Raw genomic sequence first — 21,730 nt, 5'->3', positions numbered from 1 at the left:
CTGACTTTGCAATCAAAATAAACTAAATCTTAAAAAAGAACAGTTGTATTTAATCAGGCAAAGACATTGTTCTTAGGGCACAAGAGGCTAGGAATTCTTAAGTTTACATTTAGAAAATCTCACTGGTCGGCAAAGGGTGTAGACATGTTTGAGATGATGGAAAATTATTAGATAGGGTAAAGAACAGAGAGCAGATTACAGAAAAAAGGGCCAGGAAGTCAACAGGGAGGTACTTGGAAAACCCCTGGACACAGGGAAGAGGCGATGATGGCTGAGCAGTGTTTAGGGAACAGAAAACCCAGAAGCCACCTGTGAGCTGTGATCCAGACTCCAAGGACAACCAGGGATCCAGAGGCAGCCACAGATCAGCCCTTGCAGCAGCCAGGTGGGAGCTTGGGTTCACATGGGGAAATTAGGAGGTGAAGACAGGCTGGAACTGGCCAATCCTGCCAGATACTTTGGATGTGGGGAGAAAGGCACCCTCCTTCACTGCTGGTGGGAGTGTAGGCTAATACAACCACTGTGGAAATCAGTATGGAGAGTGCTTGGAGAACTGCAAATAAATCTGCCATATGACCCAGCTATCCTCCTGCTAGAAATATACCCAATGGAAATGATATCTGCATGTGAGAAGGGGATCTGTAACCTTACTTACAGTAGCACAAGCTACAATAGCAAAGACATGGAAACAATCTAGATGCGCATCCAAAGAAGAGTGGTTAAAGACACTGGGGTACATCTACTCCATGAAATATTATTCAGCTATTAAGAACAATGAAATTATACTATTTACAACTAGGTGGTCCCAACTAGAAACCATTATGCTCAGTGAAATGAGTCAGTCACAAAAGAACAATAACCATATGTTCTCTCATATATAAGGAAACCAGTATGGAATGTGTAACTTCAATAATTCAATCGACACTTTTTGCTTTGTTTTGTTTTGTTTTGGCTGCATCCCATGTGTTTTGAAGTTTTTTATTTCAGTTTTATTTGTTCCAAATACTGTCTCTCTCTGTTATTAAAGATTTATTTATCTTAATTACAAAGTCGCATATACAGAGAGGAGGAGAGACAGAAAGGAAGATCTTCCATCGGATGATTCACTTCCCAAGTGAGCACAACAGCCAGTGCTGTGCCAATCTGGAGCCAGGAGCTAGGAACTTTCTCCAGGTCTACCCAACAGGTGCAGTGTCTCCAGGCTTTGGGCCATCCTCAACTGCTTTCCCAGGCCACAAGCAGGGGAGCTGGATGGGAAGTGGAGCTGCTGGGATTAGAACTGGTGCTCGCATGGGATCCAGGCAAAAATACTCTCTTTTCTCTTGTCAAATTCATTGCTGGCTCATGAACTATATGGTGCATCATTTTTCTGAATAGACTTTTGTATCTCCATCTTGTCACCCATGTGTTGGTTACTCAGTGGCATGTTTTTTCATGGAACTGTATTTTGCTGTTGTAGTTAAGGCTGTTGTTCTAGCTCATACCAGTTGTTGACCTTGCTTCATGGTTTCTTAATTATGGAAATGTATATTAGTTGGGTACTGGGGTCTACCATTTCCAGATGTGGTGATATAATGCAACATGCATCCCTGCATCCAGATGAAAGATGGATTCCCAATGAAACTGTTGGACAAGTGAGGACAATGGAATGTGTTACTGTCTGAATTGTCTGTTCCAGCAATGTTCGGGTAAACTTAAATAAGAGACTGATGGAATTATAATTCCTCATGAAGGATTATGCCACTGTAGTAAAATGGGGAAAATTTGTCGGGAGTGGGACTTTGGGGGAAAATTCCAGTGTATATAAAACTCTAACACATAATTCAAATATGCAAAATTATATATATATAAAGAAAAATAAGAACTGAAACACTTGATATGCTTTTAATACCCTATGTTAATCTACAGTGGGTCAGGAGAGCAGAGAAATCTTGCACCTTCTTAGAATGTGTGAGGAAGAAGTTAGGTGTAATCTTTCAAGATTGTACCAGGTAATTTGCAGACTCCAGACTCGAATCTGCATTTGACATTAGCAAAAGTATAAAGACATACAGTGGAATCCAAGAGCGATCCTGACAGCCTCTTAACAGGAATTCATATGCACAGAGCAGGAGGGGACCCCAGAGTGGAACAGGAAGACAGGAGGAGGCTTGTACCCTAACCCAGAGACTCCTGGTACATCACCAACAAGTATCAGTATCGGCACCAAGGACTATATCCCAACTGCCAAGGAGATCACAGCGAGTTGGGGTGCCCTCATAGTCCAAGAACTCTGAGGCCAACTATTTCTTATCAGACTTTCCACACTTAATGGAAGAAGCCTAGGTCCTTCCTCACAGGATCTAACATCTTTGGAACAACAGCCAGGAGTCCTGAGCAGTTCTCAGAAACAGAAGAACAGTAAACTTCCATCGGGACTCAGGAGAGGAGCTTTCTCTGGTCCTTACTTAGTGTCAACTTTGGCTCCCCACCCTCAATTGCAGTGACCATCAGGGTCACTCTGCAATCCTCACTCAGGTAGACAGAGAGAGACCCATAAGGAAAGCTTAGAAGAGTTAGGAAAAAGTCAGCTTGGACTTCCATATACCTTATTAGGTAGAACACAAAGATCAGTTACTCCTCATTAAGGTACTGAAGCTTTCTCTGCACACCCCACCTAAAATTGTTCTGCTGCTCAATAGTTAACATATGACTTATGAGAGTTATAAGCCTGTTTGGACTATCCTAACATTTGCGAAGTTCAGTAAAAATCACACTTGAATACTATAAGCTGCTAACTATAAAAATGAAAATAGACAGGAGACAGCTGAATCATACCATATAACCATTTTAAGGCTTAGAACAACTGATTGTGTATATGCTAAAATTGAGATGTCAATGGAGTAGTTACAGAATGTGGTTAAGAATTTGCAATTTCTAACAAATTTGTCACTCAATATCATGTTAACTAAATTCATGATGTTGTGAAATTCCATGTTTCTTCATGTTGTTGAAATTGTGTTGTGGCTTTTTGTTGGAGGGGATGATACTCTGCCAGCTCCGTTTTGGACCAAGGAGGGTCACCCAATGAAACTGTTGAGTTTATCTGGACAAGGGGATGCTGGACTCTCTGCACGGACCTTGCCGATAATGACAGAATCATGACTGGATATGAACTGCACTGCTGTAACAATATGGAGGAATTCAATATGGGGGAGGGCTTGGAAAAGGATTGGGGGAATCCCAGAGATTATGAAAGCATGTTATAAAATGAAATAACAATTAACAAAAGAAAATATTTATCTCATGTAAACAAAAAGAACTTTTTAAAGATTTATTTTATTTTTGGGCCTGGCGGCGTGGCCTAGTGGCTAAAGTCCTCGCCTTGAACGCCCCGGGATCCCATATGGGCGCAGGTTCTAATCCCGGCAGCTCCACTTCCCATCCAGCTCCCTGCCTGTGGCCTGGGAAAGCAGTTGAGGACGGCTGAATGCATTGGGACACTGCACCTGCGTGGGAGACCAGGAGGAGGTTCCTGGTTCCCGGCTTCGGATCGGCGCGCACCGGCCTGTTGCGGCTCACTTGGGGAGTGAATCACCGAATGGAGGATCTTCCTCTCTGTCTCTCCTCCTCTATATATCTGACTTTGTAATAAAAATAAAATCTTTAAAAAAAAAGATTTATTTTATTTTTTAGAGCAAAGTCAGTTATACAGAGAGACAGAGAGGAAGATCTTCCATCTGATGGTACACTCTCCAACTTACCACAATGGCCGGTGCTGCACCAAACCAAAGCCAGGATCCAGGAACTTCCTCCAGGTCTCCCATGTGCGTGCAGGGTCCCAAGGCTTTGAGCCATCCTCCACTGCTTTCCCTGGCACAAGCAGGGAGCTGGATGGGAAGCAGGACTGCCGGGATTAGAACTGGTGCCCGTGTAGGATCTCGGTGTTTTCAAGTTGAGGACTTTAGTTGCTAGGCCTCAAAGCTGGGCCTATATCAAAATTGAAGGTGTAGAAATCTTGTTTTATTATTATTATTATTATTATTATTACTTTTGGAGGGCTCTGTTCTATCAAGTTAGTGAACAAGTTTGGCAAATAACATTTTGGTATGTTTGCCACTAAATGTTACTTAGTTTGTCCTGTACCCCATCCCTCTGGATTAGGGTTGCGTGTGGCTGAAGCATACAAAAGAGAAAAGAAAAAGCTTAAACCTTGGAAAAACTGCAGTTTCAAGCAAAGGAAGAGGGAGGAGGAGGGGGAGAAGTGGTTGTGGCCGCTCAGATTCTCAGTGAGGAAAGCTAGCTAGGGAACTTCAGACAGAGGAGGGTGAAGGAAGGAGTGAGATGTGAGAAGTAGGTGGAGCATAGTGTGACTTAGAGAGAGGGGAGAGGGTGGAGGGAAATATTGATTACTGGGCGGAGCAAATAATACTGCTTTACAGGCAGCTGGCTTATGCTGTAGGCACAAGGAATATCCAAGTGGCTGCAACGGCCAGAGCTGAGCTGATCCTAACTTAGGAGCCAGGAACTTCTTCTAGGTTTCCAACACCAGTAAAATTTCCAAAGCTACTCACAATAGGTGAGGATCCATTTATAGCCTCCAATGAGTGTTTGTATATACTGAAAACTAGCTTTTGTGACAATCTATTTACAAAATTAGCAAAAATTAGGGGTCTGTCACAATAGCTCCGTGGCTAAATTTTGCAAGTGCTGGGATCCCATGCGTGCACCATTCATATGTAGCTGCTCCACTTCCTATCCAGCTCCCTGCTTGTGGCATGGGAAAGCAGTCGAGGATGATACCAAGCCTCCAGACCCTACACACACATAAAATACCTGGATGGGACTCTTGACTTCAGATGAACTCAATTCTGGCTGTTGTGTCCACTTGTGAAGGGAACCAGCAGAGGCAAGATTTATCTCTCTGTCTCTTCTTCTCTATGTATATCTGTCTTTCAATAAATAAATAAATAATCATGAAAATAAAAAATAGTAAAAGCTATTAAGAAAGAAATATCTTGCAAATAATTCATTTCTGGGATATAAACATCATCCTTGATAAAACCTGTAATCGTTCACAAGATTATGAGATTTTCTATAATACTTAGAAGTTATTTTAAAACAGGTTCCAGCGCGGTAGCCTAGTGGCCTAAGTGCTTGCCTTATACGTGATGGGATTGCATTTGGCCACCAATTCTAATCCTAGCAGCACTATTTTCCATCCAGCTCCCTGGCCATGGCCTGGGAGCACAGTTTAGCACAGCCCAAAGCTTTCGAACCCTACAGCTCTGTGGGAGAACTTGAAGAGGCTCTGGGCTCCTGGCTTCATACAGGTGCAGTACCGGCTATTGCAGCTGATTGGGGAGTGAATCAGCGGATTGAAGACCTTCTTCTCTGTCTCTTCTCCTCTCTCTATGTCTGACATTTCCACACAAAAATTTTAAATATCCCATAAAAAGATGTTTTAAAACAGAAGCCAAAAATCACAAACTGTGGAAAATGAGTAACAGAAACACATATATATGCATAAAAGAGGAAATAAAGATATAATATGAATTACATATATCACTGCAAGTTTTCTTTTGCTAGATGGAATCTGGACAAGCCCTCTTCTCTCTTTGTGTCTTACACATTATTGTGAATGTGTAATCTGTATTTTAAAAAGTTAAATGAACTAATGGGAAAAACCAAGCAATATAAAGAAGAAAAGTTCCAGAAAGCATTGAACATTCGGTGAGGTGTATCGGCAGACTATTGTCTTACATTTCTGTGTGTTTTCAGACTTGAACAGGATCCTGAAGCAGAGGGAAGGAGAGGCCAGGAGGTGGACTGATGTGAGAGGCGACAGCGGTCCCTGCTGTTGAAAGGCTCAACCTGCAAAAGAGGAGTCCACTTCCAGCCTGAGGTGAAGCCCTGCTCCACACTCCTCCTCCCTCTAGAATCCTAGCTGCCTGCTCTTTGTGATGCTGATTGGCTGCGCATCGTGGGACCTCAGGGCATAGCCACGTGGCTGGTTGTGCTGGTGGAGAGGCACAGGTGGCTGAGCCAGTGTTGCCCTGTGAGCCCCTTCCGCACAGGAGCCTCTGCAGGACCCCCGACTCATCAGAAGCTGGGAAGGGTGAGTGTGTGAGAGCAGATTTTGAGGCCCCGGGGCAGGCGGGGCCAGGAGGGCGACCTTGGGGTCCTCACTCTGCAGCACTGACCTTGAACACTAGGACTCCCAGTTGAACCCATTGTGCAGTGAGGGGAGGGGTGCCCAGGGCCAGTTCGACCTTCATAATGGGTAGGATTTCTTTTTTTATTTTCTATTTTATTTTATTTTATTTTATTTTATTTTGTTTATTTATTTATTTTATTTTTCTACCTTATTGCAATTTCTTCTTTTAATTGGCCCGATTTTCTTGATTTGATCAATAGCATCTCCAGCCCCCAGCTCAGTCCTCAGTGAAGCTCCTCCTAAGGGTCTGGGGCAGTTTTCTTGTTGCTGACACCAGAGCAGCACAGACTGCAGCAGTTAGAACAAACAGCCTTGTTTTCCTGCGAGTTTTGCTTCAAGGTTGAGGGGCAGCATGTGGTGCTGGCGTTGTGCTTGGCAGAGGCCTGGGGTGGCACAGCGACCTTGTAGACAAGCCAAGGGAGTGCATGGGGACTCACGCAAAGGGACTTCTCTAGAAGAACCTGATGAAGGAGCTGTTAAGGCAGCACTACTGTTTTATCCTGATGGCTTCTGGTATGTTGTCACCCATGGCCAGAACTCTAACCTCAATGCCAAGTGCTGCTCTCTGCCCTGAGAATTCACAACGGGAGTCACTATTTCCTCCAACATACAATTCGCTAAGATGTCTTTTTATTTCTATCTCACAAAATAAGCATTATTTCTTTAGAACTGTTTGTTATGAACAATAGGCGTTGGGGGAAAAGCAGTGAATGCCTACCTGACACAGCACAGGAAGGCATCCCTGCCCTATGTGGGTGTGTTTGACAGTGGTTAAGATGACATTGGGACTCCTGTGTCTTCATTAGAATGCCTGGGTTTCATTTCTGTGCAAATGCAGTGTGCAGCTACTGCCCAGGCTGGGAGGCAGCAGACAGTGGCTTGGGTACCAAGCCTGACTTATTTTTGGTCTTGTGGCTGTTACAGGCATGTGGGACATGAAAGAGTAGATGAAAGTTTTCCTGTATAATTTCGTCGAGCACCATTTGCATTCCTGATTCTTTTTCTGCTCCTTCAGGAAGGCCAATAATCCTAATATTTGATTTTCTGAGGTTGTCTTTCATTTATTGTATGGTCTTATTGGCTTTGTTCAGACTTGTCTCCAGCTGTTTAATGAACTGGGTATGTTCGTTTTGTGTGTCTTCCGTTTCAGAGATCCTCTCTTCTGCTGTATTTGTTCTGTTGGTTAGGCTCTCAATTTTGTGCTCTAAGTCAAGGAATTTACTTTTCATTTGTTGTATTTCTGAGGCTATGTGGTTCTTGAATTCCTTGAAGTCCTCCCGATCCATCAGGAAGTAATTACCATTGTGAACATATATGCACCAAATTCAAACGCACCTAGCTACGTGAAGCAATTACTCACGGACTTAAGGGGAGACATAGATATGCACACAATAATAGTGGGTGATGTTAACACCCCACTAACAACTATAGACAGATCAACAAAACAAAAACTCAACAAAGAAACAACAGAACTCATACAAATAATAGAACAACTGGACTTGGTTGACATTTATAGAATTTTTTACCCTAAGGCCACAGATTATACATTTTTTTCAGCAGTGCATGGCACCTTCTCCAGGATCGACCACATGATAGGACACAAAGCAAATCTAAATAACTTCACAAAGATAGGAATCATACCATGTACCCTCTCAGACCACCACGGAATGAAGCTGGAAATCAGCAATTCAAAATGCCCCAGGAAATACAGAAACTCTTGGAGGCTGAACAATATGCTACTAAACGAACAATGGATCAAAGAAGAAATTAAAGATGAGATCAAAAAATTTTTGGAAACCAATGAAAACTCTGACACAACATTCCAAAACTTGTGGGACACTGCCAAAGCAGTGCTACGGGGTAAAATCATCACAATTGGAGCTCATGTCAAGGCCCAAGAGAGGCGCCAAATACAGGAACTAAACACACACCTCCAGGAATTGGAAAAGCAGCAGCAGATGAGCCCCCCACACACAATAGGAAACAAGAAATCATCAAAACAAGGGAGGAAATCAACCAGATAGAAATAAAAAAAACCATACACAAAATCAATGAATCAAAAAGCTGGTTTTTTGAGAAGATAAACAAGATAGACACTCCACTGGCCCGACTGACAAAGAAAAAACAAGAGAAGGCAAGAATTAACAGCATCAAAGATGAAAAAGGCAACATAACAACAGACACCGCATCCATTAAGGCCATAATTAGAAATTACTACAAAGCACTGTACTCCAACAAATCAGAAGATCACCAAGAAATGGAAAAGTTCTTAGACTTCTACCACCTGCCAAAACTTAGCCCAGAGGCAACAAACGACCTGAACAAACCCATAACTGAAGTAGAGATTGAATCAGTGATTAAAGACCTCCCAACAAGGAAAAGCCCAGGCCCAGACGGCTTCACTCCAGAATTCTACAAAACATTCCGAACAGAGTTGACCCCAATCTTCTACAAACTCTTCAAAACAATAGAAAAAGAGGCAACCCTTCCAAACTCATTCTATGAAGCCAACATTACCTTAATCCCAAAACCAGACAGAGAACTAACAGAGAAGGAAAACTACAGACCTATCTCTTTGATGAACATTGATGCTAAGATTCTCAACAAAATCCTAGCCAACAGAATTCAAAAACACATCCGACAGATCATTCATCCAGATCAAGTAGGATTCATCCCTGGAATGCAGGGATGGTTCAACATTCGCAAATCCATAAATGTGATACACCACATCCAAAAACTGAAAAACAAGAATCACATGATAGTATCAATAGATGCAGAAAACGCTTTCGACAAAATCCAACATCACTTCCTACTAAAAACCCTAACCAAGGTAGGCATAGATGGAAAAATCCACAACATAATTAAAGCCATATATGAAAAACCCAACGCCAGCATCATACTGAATGGAGAAAAGCTGGAACCCTTCCCACTGAGATCTGGAACAAGACAGGGATGTCCACTTTCTCCACTACTATTCAACATAGTCCTAGAGGTACTCCCTGAGGCCATAAGACAAGAAAAAGAAATCAGAGGAATCCAAATGGGAAACGAAGAAGTCGAGCTCTCACTATACGCAGATGATATGATTCTTTATATAGAAGAGCCAAGAGACTCAATACAGAGACTGCTAGAACTTGTACGAGAGTTTGGTAGAGTGGCAGGGTACAAAATTAATGAACAAAAATCAACAGCCATAGTGTATGCCAACAGCCCCAAGATGGAAAAAGACTTAACCAGCAAGATACCATTCAAAATAACAGAGAAAAGTATGAAATATCTGGGAATAAATCTAACCAAAAATGTAGAAGACTTATTTGAAGAAAACTACAAACTGCTTAAAAAAGAAATTGAACAAGACCTCAAAAGATGGAGTAACATCCCATGCTCCTGGATAGGTAAAATCAATATCATTAAAATGTCTATACTTCCAAAAGCAATATATACGTTCAACGCAATCCCAATCAAATTGCCCAAAACATTCTTCATGGAACTGGAAACAATGATCCAAAGGTTCATCTGGAAGCACAAAAAACCACGGATAGCTAGAACTATCCTGAAGAACAGGAAGTTAGCAGGGGGAATCACAGTCCCAGACCTCTGGACATACTACAGGGCAGTGGTTATCAAAACAGCCTGGTACTGGCAAAAAAATAGAGAAGAAGATCAATGGAGCAGAATAGAAACACCAGAAGGGAACCCAAACAGGTACAGCCAAATAATCTTTGACAAAAAGACAAATGACAACCCAGGCAAATGGGAAGGTCTGTTCAATAAATGCTGTTGGGACAACTGGTTGATAGCCTGCAGAAACAAAAAAATAGATCCACATCTCTCACCATACACTAAGATCAGATCTAAATGGATAACAGATCTAAACCTACATCCAGAAACCTTCAAACTTTTGGAAGAAAATGTTGGAGACACACTGGAACACTTAGGGGTAGGCCCTCACTTCCTAAAAAAGACTCCAGATGCAGTAGAAATCAAGACCAAAATAAACAATTGGGACCTCATCAAACTAAGAAGCTTCTGTACAGCTAGAGAAACAATCAACAAAGTAAAAAGGCAACCCACAGAATGGGAGAAGATCTTCGCACATGACATAGGTGATAGAGGGCTGATCTCCAGAATATACAAAGAGCTACAGAGAAACCAAAACAACAGAACAAACAAACTGCTCAAGAAATGGGCACGGGAAATGGGCAGACACTTCACAAAGGAACAAACCCAAATGGCAAATAAACATATGAAAAAATGCTCAAGTTCCCTGGCAATAAGGGAAATCCAAATTAAAACATCAATGAGGTACCACCTAACGCCAGTAAGACTGGCCCACATGAATAAAAGCACCAACGACACTTGTTGGCGAGGTTGCGGGGAAAAGGGAACCCTACTCCACTGCTGGTGGGGCTGCAGGCTGGTACAGCCTCTATGGAAATCAGTATGGAGAATATTCAAACAACTCAAATTCAACATACCGTATGATCCAGCAATAGTGAAAGACCCCCGAAATGGGTGTCCCTCCTTTGGAGAGGCCCCTCCCAAGGAACAACGAGACCACTTGTACGGATGCAAACAGCAAGAGGTTTATTCAGATACACAGGTACCTGGGGCAACAAAGTCTCTTGGAAGACTTGCGCGCCTCAGGTTGGGGTCTGGGGGTTTTTATAGGGTTCAGGAGCAGAAGCGCAATTACAGAAGCAAGAAGCATAGTTACAGGACTCTGATTGGTGGATTCCTATAAGGCCAGGGTCATGATGATGACAACTTTATTTTAGTACCGGGGATTTTTAATAATGACTGATTTAGCCTTGAGTTGGTTCCCTATCTCTGATAACAGCTGAGTTGGCGCTGAGTTAGCTCTCTTTCCTAATATTTCTGCCTTATTTGGGGGCCAGATGTTTGACCACGGATATGAGGCAAGCTTGCCCTGTCCTTGTCCGCTTCCTTCCCAGAGATCCTGTTATTCTTAGTTCTAAGCCTTGCAAAATGGCGTTGCTGCTGCTAAAACTCATGCTTTTTGGTGAGGGTCTTTCATTCCCCCCTTTTTCTTCTAACTCCGAATGAAATCTTTCATTCGGCTAGGTGGTAGTGGTTTCTATTTCTAGGATATCTGGATCATCTTGTTCGATTGCACGGTACCGGGATCGGGCGATCTGGTATGGTACAGAATGTAAGGTTACTACTAAAGTTTGAATAAGTGCAAATCTGTTATTAATAAATGCAACTAATTTCTTAAAAATACAGGGTCCAAAAAACAAAATTAAGAGAAAAATAATTAGGGGTCCCATGATTGAGGATACTAGGGTAGTGAACCAAGGTGACCGGTTAAACCAATTCTCGAACCAACCTCGTTCTGATTCTAGTAAGTGTTGTCTTTGTTTGAGTCTTTCTCTGAGTTTAGCCATGTTATCTCGCACTAATCCCGTATGATCTGCATAAAAGCAGCATTCTTCTTGGAGTGCCACACATAGTCCTCCCTGTTGTAAGAATAGAATATCTAATCCTCTTCTATTTTGCAGTACTACTTCTGAGAGAGAGGTTAAAGACTTTTCAAGGGCACTAACTGATTCTTCTAATGTTTTTATATCATTGTGCATAGCATTTTGGAGTTGTTTAAATTGACCGGTTTGTATGAGAGCGGTGGTTCCTGTTCCTATTCCTGTCGCAATCCCTCCTACAGTTATGCCCCCGAGCAATAAAGCCAGAGTGAGGGACACTGGCTCTCTCTTGGTTCGAAATCTATTCTCAAAATGGTCAAAAATATATTCGGAACCATGATAAATAATCTTAGGCCATAATTCTATTAAAACACAATAATCAGAAGTCAAATTAAGTATCACAGAAGAAATGCATGGAGTCAATCCAGTATTGCATGCCCAATAGGTTCCATTGGGAGCCATTAAATTATAATTTCCTTTAGTTAATGTTTTGATTTGACTGCATAATGCCTGATGGGTCGTGGGAATAGTTCCTATACAAAGACCTTGTCCGGATACTTCAGACAGAGTTAATTTATGTTGGGGAACAGTAGTACAGTTAATGGGTGTAGAGGTGTGATTAGTATAATTTCCTATAATGGCGGTTCCTTCATAATAGGGAGGTCTAGAGATCAAACATAGCCAACAGTCTTGAGTCCGATTTGGGTCCGTGAGATTTAGGGTTGAATAGGCTCCTTGTAATAAATCAAATAATCTGTCCCCTGTTGTGGTTGTCACAACGCGGTTACTAATCTGCGGAGATAATGTGGTAACATTTTGGAACATATTACGAACCTGTGGGGGTGCCAATAAAGAGGGTTTTCTCTGTCTAGGAAGGACAGGGTTGGGACCAATAGGTTTTGAGGGGCCCTGGTCCAGACGTAATCTGAGAGTGAAAATGAATCCTTGATCTGTTCCTGACATATAAAATCTCAGACCCCATGTCCTTCCCTTAATCCATTCTGGCAGATCACTTATTTTTCTTCCTTCAGGGGTAAAGGAAATGTTAAGTGGATTACAAGAAAAATCTTCACAATCTCCACCTTTCCACCATTTTTTTCCAGGGTTAAAGAAACAAGTACTGGGTCCTGAGCTGGTCGGAGTATGCTTACTCCGGCTGACCTGTATCCAATCTTTTTTGTTGGGTTTCCAATAGACTGTCCCAGATGTCTCACAACCCCATGCAGCACAAAAATAAGCATCTATTCCCCCACAAGTGTGTATCTGCGTTTTATCTCTTCCAGTTCCTGGACATACATAAAATGGAAGTTTTTGCAGCTCTACTCGAAAGCGGGGATGGGAGCATCCTGGTATCTTATAAGGTGCCCGATGGCACGGACATAAGCCATATTTGGACTTAGGGACACATTTAGGTCTTTCTTTTGCAGGATCTATTGAGGGGATGTCCCAATTATTAAGACCGGCAACTAAATCACACACATCAGGGGTTAAATCAGGCCACCAGGTCCCAGGGGGGGCGATTTGGGAGGTTGACCACACAACATCCCCAGTTTGAGAGAGAACTTCCCAAGCCATTGACCGGGAGATATGGGGACTGCTGTGAACTAAGCTAGAATTTAACATGACTCCTATAATAATCAGGGAGCCCCACGGGTTAATCTTATCTTTAGAGGATTTTGAGTGCGTTGGACTTTCCACGTTGTCGTGGCGTTGCTTTCTTCCTCTGAAGAGTGGGCAGCCTTGACGTGGGAGGCGTGGATCCAAGATGAGATGCCGTCTACTTTGAGTGCTGTTGGTGTGGTCAAAAGGACGGTGTAAGGACCCTTCCACCGAGGTTCCAGGTTCTTAGTCTGGTGTCTGCGGACCCACACAGAGTCTCCTATCTGGAAAGGGTGGGGTACCACTGGTTGATCCGTCTGGTCCTTGTAGGCAGCTGCAAGTGGTTTCCAGATTTCCCGCTGTACAAGTTGTAAGGCCTGCAAATGAGCTTTTAAAGAAGGATTATTGGCAAAATAAGGAATTAAATTTGAGCTAGAAAGACTAACGGGGGACGGAGGTGCACCGTACAAGATTTCAAAAGGAGTGAGACCATGTGGTCCTGGAGTATTTCTAATTCGGTAAAGGGCTACCGGAAGGAGGAGCACCCAGTCTCTAGAGCCGGTTGCAAGCGTAAATTTGGTTAAAGTCTCCTTAATGGTTCTATTCATTCGTTCTACCTGTCCTGAACTCTGGGGTCGGTAAGCACAATGTAATTTCCAATCGATCCCCAGTAACTTAGACACTGATTGACTTATCTGAGAAACAAAAGCAGGCCCATTATCTGTTCCTAATACCTGAGGCATACCATACCTTGGGAAGATTTCTTCTAACAGTTTCTTGGTCACAACGTTTGCAGTCTCGTGCTTAGTGGGGAAAGCCTCTACCCATCCTGAGAAGTTATCCACAAATACTAGAAGATATTTATAACCATATTGTCCAGGCTTTACCTCGGTGAAATCAATTTCCCAGTGAGTCCCAGGGCGGTGTCCTCGCACTCGAGTTCCTTGTCCTACTTTGGTTTTTCCCGCATTAACTTGTGCACACGCCGTACATTCATCCACTACAGTTTGTAAGATTTTATTTTTCCCTAGTAGGAAATAAGGACTCTCTTCTCTGTCCAGAAGGATCTTCATTTTTCTACTGCTGAGATGGGTTAATTTATGTAAGCAGGTAATTAATTCACGAGTTTGCTTTTGGGGCATTACAGGTTTACCATGAAATATCCAATGTCCTTTTTCAGCATCATGTTGTGCCCCTAATTCTTGTAAGATTCTTATATCTCCAAAGCCATACTCAAAAGAGGTATCCAGGGTGGACCGCATTTCCTGGGTAGTTAGAGAAAGAGCTCGGGGCGGAGCTTTGCTCTCCAGAGCCACTTCCCGGGCAGCAGTGTCTGCCAGTCGATTGCCCCGAGCTTCTGGGCTCTGTCCTTTTTGGTGTCCTAAGCAATGGATGATACTCAATTTTCGAGGCAAAAACAGGGCCTTCAGTAAAGCCAAGATTTCAGACTTATTTTTAATGTCTTTGCCCTCTGAAGTCAGTAACCCTCGCCTTCGGTATATTTCTCCATGAATATGTGCCGTGGCGAAAGCATAACGGCTATCAGTATAAACGTTAAGCCTCTTACCTTTTGCCATCTGGAGCGCCTGGGTCAAGGCGATGAGTTCAGCCTTCTGGGCTGAAGTCCCGGATGGAAGGGCCTTAGCCCAGATTACCTCGGTCTCTGTGGTTACTGCTGCTCCGGCTTTCCGTTCTCCATTATCTATGAAGCTGCTCCCGTCCGTATACCAGGTGAAGTCCGCGTCCTGGAGGGGCTGATCCGTTAGGTCTGGTCGTGTCCCGTGTACTTCTGCGAGGATCTGTAGGCAGTCATGCTGCTCTATATCCTCCGGTTGGGGAAGCAGAGTTGCTGGGTTTAAGGCAACAACCGGTCCAAAGTGTATCCGGTCCGTGTCTAGGAGCATAGCTTGATAATGGGTCATACGGGCATTGGAGAGCCAGCGGTCTGGCGGTTGTTTGATTAGGGCCTCAACTGCATGAGGCGCCAAGATAGTCAATGATTGTCCCAAAGTTAATTTGCCAGCATCCTTAGTTAAAACGGCTATAGCTGCCACCATCCGCAAACAAGGTGGCCAGCCAGAGGCAACAGTATCCAGTTTCTTAGAGAGGTAGGCTACAGGTCGCCTCCAGGGCCCCAATCTTTGGGTCAGGACTCCCTTTGCGTAGCCCTGCTTTTCATCCACAAACAATTCAAAGGGCTTCGTGACATCGGGAAGGCCCAAAGCGGGAGAAGTCAGAAGAGCCCGCTTGATATCATCAAAGGCCTGTTGCTGCTCAGACCCCCAATTAAACGTTGCTCCCTGCTTTGTAAGGGGGTAAAGGGTGGCTGCCATTTCAGCAAACCCAGGAATCCATAGGCGGCAGAAACCCGTGGTCCCCAGGAATTCTCGTAGTTGACGAGAATTCCTTGGGGCGGGAATGTTGGTCACCGCCTGCTTGCGGGCGGCAGTCAGCCACCTCTGTCCATCTTTTAACTGATATCCTAGATATGTGACCTGGGTTTGGCAGAGCTGTGCTTTCTTTGCAGAGGCTCTGTAGCCTAATTGTCCTAAAGTTTGTAACAGGGACTCAGTGCCCTGTCGACAATCTGTTTCGGTGGTTGCTGCCAATAGGAGGTCATCCACATACTGTAGAAGTATTAGAGTCGGATTCTGGACTCTGAAATCTGCGAGGTCCCGATGGAGAGCCTCATCAAACAATGTGGGACTATTTTTGAAGCCTTGAGGTAACCTGGTCCAGGTCAGTTGACCTGAGAGTCCCAAGTCCGGGTCCTTCCATTCAAAAGCAAACAAAGATTGGCTTTGGGGACTAAGTCTGAGACAAAAGAAGGCATCCTTCAAATCTAAAACTGTATACCAAATATGTGTAGGTGGAAGTGTGCTAAGTAAGTTATAGGGATTAGGCACAGTGGGATGAATATCTTCCACTCTTTTATTAACTTCCCTTAAATCTTGTACAGGTCTATAGTCCTCTGTTCCCGGCTTCTTTACTGGAAGAAGCGGGGTATTCCAAGGTGATCGGCAAGGAACTAAAATGCCTTGATCCAGAAGTCTCTTGATATGTGGTCTGATACCCTGATAAGCTTCTTGGGACATTGGGTACTGCTTTATAGAGACCGGAGTCGCAGTGGCTTTCAGTTCAATGACCAGAGGCGGCTGCCGGAGTGCAAGGCCCATCCCTCCGGTTTCCGCCCAAACCATAGGAAATCTCTTTATCCAAGAATCTAAGTTTAAATTTTTTATCTCTGTATTATTTGGCTCCAGAATCTCATATAACCTGTATTCGTCTTCTAATTGGAGGGTGAGGACCTGGAGAGGCGCTCCCTTTGGATCAGTTATTCGAATCCTATTACTCTCAAAATGTATATGCGCCCTTAATTTGGTAAGCAAATCCCGTCCCAATAATGGATAGGGGCAATCAGGAACATGTAGAAAAGAATGAGTCACTTTACCAGTTGCCAGCTGCACTCTTCGGTCAGTCGTCCAATGGTATCTTTTTCCTCCGGTCGCTCCTTGGACCCAAGCCGATCTGTCGCTCAAAGGTCCCGAGGCATGGGTCAACACCGAGTGCTGTGCCCCGGTATCCACCAGGAAGGTGACAGGTTGCCCCCCAACATTAAGAGTTATCCTGGGCTCAGGGGGGGGCTCCTGGCCCTGACCTCTCTAATCTTCTAGAGTCAGTATGGAAGCCTGGTGCCCTGGTCTTTTAAATCTCTTTGGGTTCTTAGGGCAATCTCTGGCCCAATGTCCTCTTTCCTTGCAATAGGCACATTGATCTTTATCTACTTGGGGGCTCCTCCGATCCCCTCCTCGTCTCTCCTGAGTTTGTCCTGACACTATGGTGGCTAATAGTCTACTTATTTCCTTGTTTCTTTTGCGATCTCTGACATTCTCTCTCTCTTCGGCTTCACGTCTCAACCTTTCATCACGTTCTTCTGTTTCCTTTTTAAGTCTCTCATCTCTTTCTTCCTGAGTTTCACGCTTATTAAAAATACGTTCTGCCTCTTTAAGTAAATCCTGAATAGAGCTTTCTCTGAGATTATCAAGTCTCTCAAGTTTCTTTCTAATGTCTGGAGCTGATTGCCAGATGAAGGACATGGCCACATTGGTGGCTTGCCCTGGATCTTCTGGGTTATATGGGGTGTATATACGGTAGGCCTCTTTTAGCCGCTCAAGAAATGCCGAGGGAGTTTCCTCGGACCCCTGTATTACCTGCTTGATCTGAGCCAAATTGGTGGGGCGCCGTGCCGCCCCATGGAGACCCGCTATGAGCAACCGGCGATAGAGACGCAGGTGGTTCCTACCTTCATCCGTAGTGAAATCCCAATTGGGCCGCTCCAGGGGAAAGGCTGCATCAATCTCATTGGGTAGTTGGGTGGGGCGGCCATTGTCTCCTAGAACATTTTTCCTGGCCTCCAGGAAAACCCGTTGTTTTTCCTCGGTCGTCAGTAATGTCTGTAGTAACTGTTGACAATCATCCCAAGTGGGCTGGTGTGTCACTAAAATAGACTCAATCAAAGAGGTTAGCATAGAGGGGTCCTTGCTAAAGGGGGGATTGTTATGTTTCCAATTGTATAAATCAGAGGCAGAAAACGGCCAGTACTGGAGCCGATCATTGGGACCGGCCCGCAGGGGGAGGGCACGGGAAGTGGAGTCAGGAGGTTGTTCCCGACGCCCTCGTAGCCGTCCTGCCATCGGGGAAGGTGCAGGATCGGCGGCTGGGGTCTCTTCCGGTTCAGCTTCTGCCGCTTGTTGATCTCGATATGGTGGGGGTTCCTCAGCCAGCAGGTCCATTACAAGATCTTCTCCTGGGGGTAAGACCTTAACTTTGGGTGATTTCTTCTTTGCATTTTGGATCTGTGTGGGTTTGACAAGGGTTGGGTAGAGTGAAGACTGAGAGGGGCGCCCAAGGGTTGGAAGGGGAGGAGGAGCAGAGGGGATAGGGGTAGAGGGTGGTTTAAGAGTAATAAAAGGCCTGACCCACAGAGGTGGAGCATGAATGAGGGCCTCCCAGGTAATTATATAGGCCACTTGGTCTGGATGACCATGAGGACCAGGATCCATCACTTTGTGTTTGACCTGTGAAATAATGTTAGGATTAAAGGTTCCATCTCTTGGCCAGCCAACGTTGAAGGTTGGCCACTCTGAGGAGCAGAGGGTAATCCATTTTTTCTTGCGGACATCTACTGACTGATTGTTAGCTATGTCCTGGACATCTCGCCAATGCTGTAAAGTAAGGCTAAGTGGGGTGGTAATGGATTGTCCCATTATCTCGACAGACAAAACACTGAACACAAAGACCACAAACAATAGGCCGGCACTGAAACAAAACAACTTCGCAGCGCGGCTTCGGTGCCAAACCGAAAGCAAAAACTCAAATGGAGATCGTGATGAGAGTCCGGATCTCTCGTCTCCCAAACGAACCGTGTACCCTTCAGACAGTGGGGGAGCCCCAAAGAGTCCTATTCGGGTCAGGTTCACAAAATTCAAATGAGCCAGAAACCTGACTCCAAATGTCCCCGGAACGTCTTCCAGGGCTGCGGTCTGGAGTCCGAGCCCGTCGGCTCCTCCACGGGTCCGCCAAGTACAAAGCGACACGGCCGGGTCGTACAAACGCAAGCGCGAGATTTCAACACAAACACAGAGACAAGGACATAAACAAATTTCAAGCGCTGGCCAGCTTACCTCCCGGAGGTGGGTCGGTGGTCCTTGGGCAGGGGTCTCTGATCCCGGACGAGCCCCCAAATGAAAGACCCCCGAAATGGGTGTCCCTCCTTTGGAGAGGCCCCTCCCAAGGAACAACGAGACCACTTGTACAGATGCAAACAGCAAGAGGTTTATTCAGATACACAGGTACCTGGGGCAACAAAGTCTCTTGGAAGACTTGCGCGCCTCAGGTTGGGGTCTGGGGGTTTTTATAGGGTTCAGGAGCAGAAGCGCAATTACAGAAGCAAGAAGCATAGTTACAGGACTCTGATTGGTGGATTCCTATAAGGCCAGGGTCATGATGATGACAACTTTATTTTAGTACCGGGGATTTTTAATAATGACTGATTTAGCCTTGAGTTGGTTCCCTATCTCTGATAACAGCTGAGTTGGCGCTGAGTTAGCTCTCTTTCCTAATATTTCTGCCTTATTTGGGGGCCAGATGTTTGACCACGGATATGAGGCAAGCTTGCCCTGTCCTTGTCCGCTTCCTTCTCAGAGATCCTGTTATTCTTAGTTCTAAGCCTTGCAAAATGGCGTTGCTGCTGCTAAAGCTCATGCTTTTTGGTGAGGGTCTTTCAATAGCACTCCTAGGAATATATCCAGAACACTTGTTCTATGAGAAACCAACATGCACTCCTATGTTCATAGCAGCACAATCAGTAATTGCAAAAACATGGAAACAACCAAAATGCCCATCAATAGAGGATTAGATAAGAAAGCTATGGTTCATCTACTCCATGGAATACTACTCAGCTATTAAAAAAAACAAAATGCAGTTCTTTGTGGCCAAATGGGCCAAACTGGAAACCATAATGCTAAGGGAAATGAGCCAATCACAAAAGGTTAAATACCACATGTTTGCCTTAATTTAAGATGATATGATGTTATGTATAACATGTTATGTTTTGAATGTTATATGTTGTGTATAAACTAAAATTGAAGTATAGGTGAGGTGGTCACAGAAGGTGGCTGGGAACCCGCATTTACTTTTAACATATTGGTTACTCATTACTATGTCAATTAATTCCATAATGATGTAAATTTTTGCTGATGGTATGTTGGAGCTTTCAATTGACTGGGATGATACTCTGCTCGCTCTGTCATCAGACCAGAGAGGGTATACCTAAGAAGCCGTTGAACTTGACGGGACAATAAGATGCTGGACTCTATGTTTGGTATACGCTTGCAATGGGGAAATCTCAACTGAACTTGAGCTGTGGTTATGCAACAAGGTGGAGGAATCCACCATGGTGGGAGGGTTTGGGGAGGGGTGGGGAAAACCCAAGTATCTATGTAACTGTGTCACATAATACAATGTAATTACTGAAGTTAAATAATAAATAATTAAAAAAAACAAACAAACAAAAAAAGAAAGAATAGATGAAAAATCTACATTAGCTGTTAAGAATTTCTCAACTTTGACCCCCCATTCAAACATTGACAGGTTCCTCACTACATTCTTTTTGTTTTCCTCAGTTTCAAAACACTTTGTAACAAACAAACATGACTATCTTATCCTCTGGCTCACTCGTTCCCTCTGAAAGATAGCAGTAGATTGAGGGTTACCATTCAAAGTGGCAGCTGCTGCCCTAAAACTGGAGGGCATCTATCATGTTCCATCTGTGTATATAATTAACCTCTTTGGAGCATTAATTCTTTACGCATCCAGAGCTCCTTTGGCGACGTATTAATGTCATCTAAAGAAATGATTGATGTACTCTGGGTTCTCTCAGCCTTGGCTACCCAGGGAGTAAAAACTTGAGAAAGGCCCAGGAAAATCCTAGGGTAGTGGGCTTGGGATAACACAGCAGTTTCATTTTGTCAGCCACAAGTTGGTTTAGTGAGAGAATAATTTGTACCAACAAAGGATCTTTGTGAAGGTAAAATTTTGGTGGCCTAAAGCACTTATCAGTTTGTGAGTGTATTTGTGACTGTTGTCATGCAATTCCAGTGAATATTTGCAGTGGTCTGATTCTGGTGGTAGAAAGGGTTAAAAAATGTATTTGACTGGTTGAATAAAAAGTATCATTTGTGCTTAATGTCTGGGATAAGACTCTTTTTTAAAAAATTCTGTTTTATTTTTGTTCGGAAAGCAGATACACAGAGAGGAAGATCATCTGTTCATTGATTCAGTCCCCAAGTGACTGCAAAGGCCTGAGCTGCACCAATCCAATACCAGGAACCCAGAGCTTCTTCTGGGTCTTCCGCATGGGTGAAGGTTCCCAAGGCTTTTTGGCTGTCCTCCACTGCTTTCCCAGGCCACAAGCAGGGAGTTGAATGGGAAGCAGAGTTAAAACCGGCAGAGTTAAAACCGGCACCTACTTAGAATCCTTTCCCATGCAAGAGGAGGATTTTAACTGCTGGGATACTGACATGGACCCCCTAGATAGCTTCTTAAAGGGGACAAAGGACCTGAAAGAGCTAACACTGCTGTCCACTAACATTAACCTGCACCTGTGTGTTGAGATCAAGCTTAACCCTGAAGCCTCTACTAATTGCAGATGATGAAATAATGGAATTGTGTTATGATTAGTTGTTGCAGTAAATTGATATTAGGCAAATATAACACATCTGATGTTAAAAGAAAATCACAGAGGCCACAGGGTTTACTTGATCTTCAATGTGTGGTTGTATCAGAGAGCTAAGATGCTGGAGGAGACACTGCAGGCTTTTAAGCATTCCCAGGTCCACACTATTACATTTCTGGCTCCTTAGGATTCCCTCCATCAGTGTAGTGAGCTCCCCATGGGCACTGTGTCCTCAGTGAGAGTGATCCCCACGGCCTG

General features: G+C 44.1%; 1 protein-coding gene across 1 annotated transcript; it reads right to left on the bottom strand.

Moving 5' to 3' along the window:
- Positions 1 to 13,274: 13,274 nt before the first annotated feature.
- Positions 13,275 to 18,503, bottom strand: LOC131482775 (uncharacterized). The gene is given in 1 exon segment (XM_058678179.1): positions 13,275 to 18,503. A coding segment is annotated over 1 exon segment (5,229 nt).
- Positions 18,504 to 21,730: the final 3,227 nt, after the last annotated feature.

The sequence above is a fragment of the Ochotona princeps genome, chromosome 20 (genome assembly GCF_030435755.1).
Source record: "Ochotona princeps isolate mOchPri1 chromosome 20, mOchPri1.hap1, whole genome shotgun sequence".
In the NCBI taxonomy this organism is placed as follows: Eukaryota; Metazoa; Chordata; class Mammalia; order Lagomorpha; family Ochotonidae; genus Ochotona; species Ochotona princeps.
The sequence above is the reverse complement of the archived record's forward strand: the minus strand, read 5'-3'. Positions and strand labels throughout refer to the sequence as shown.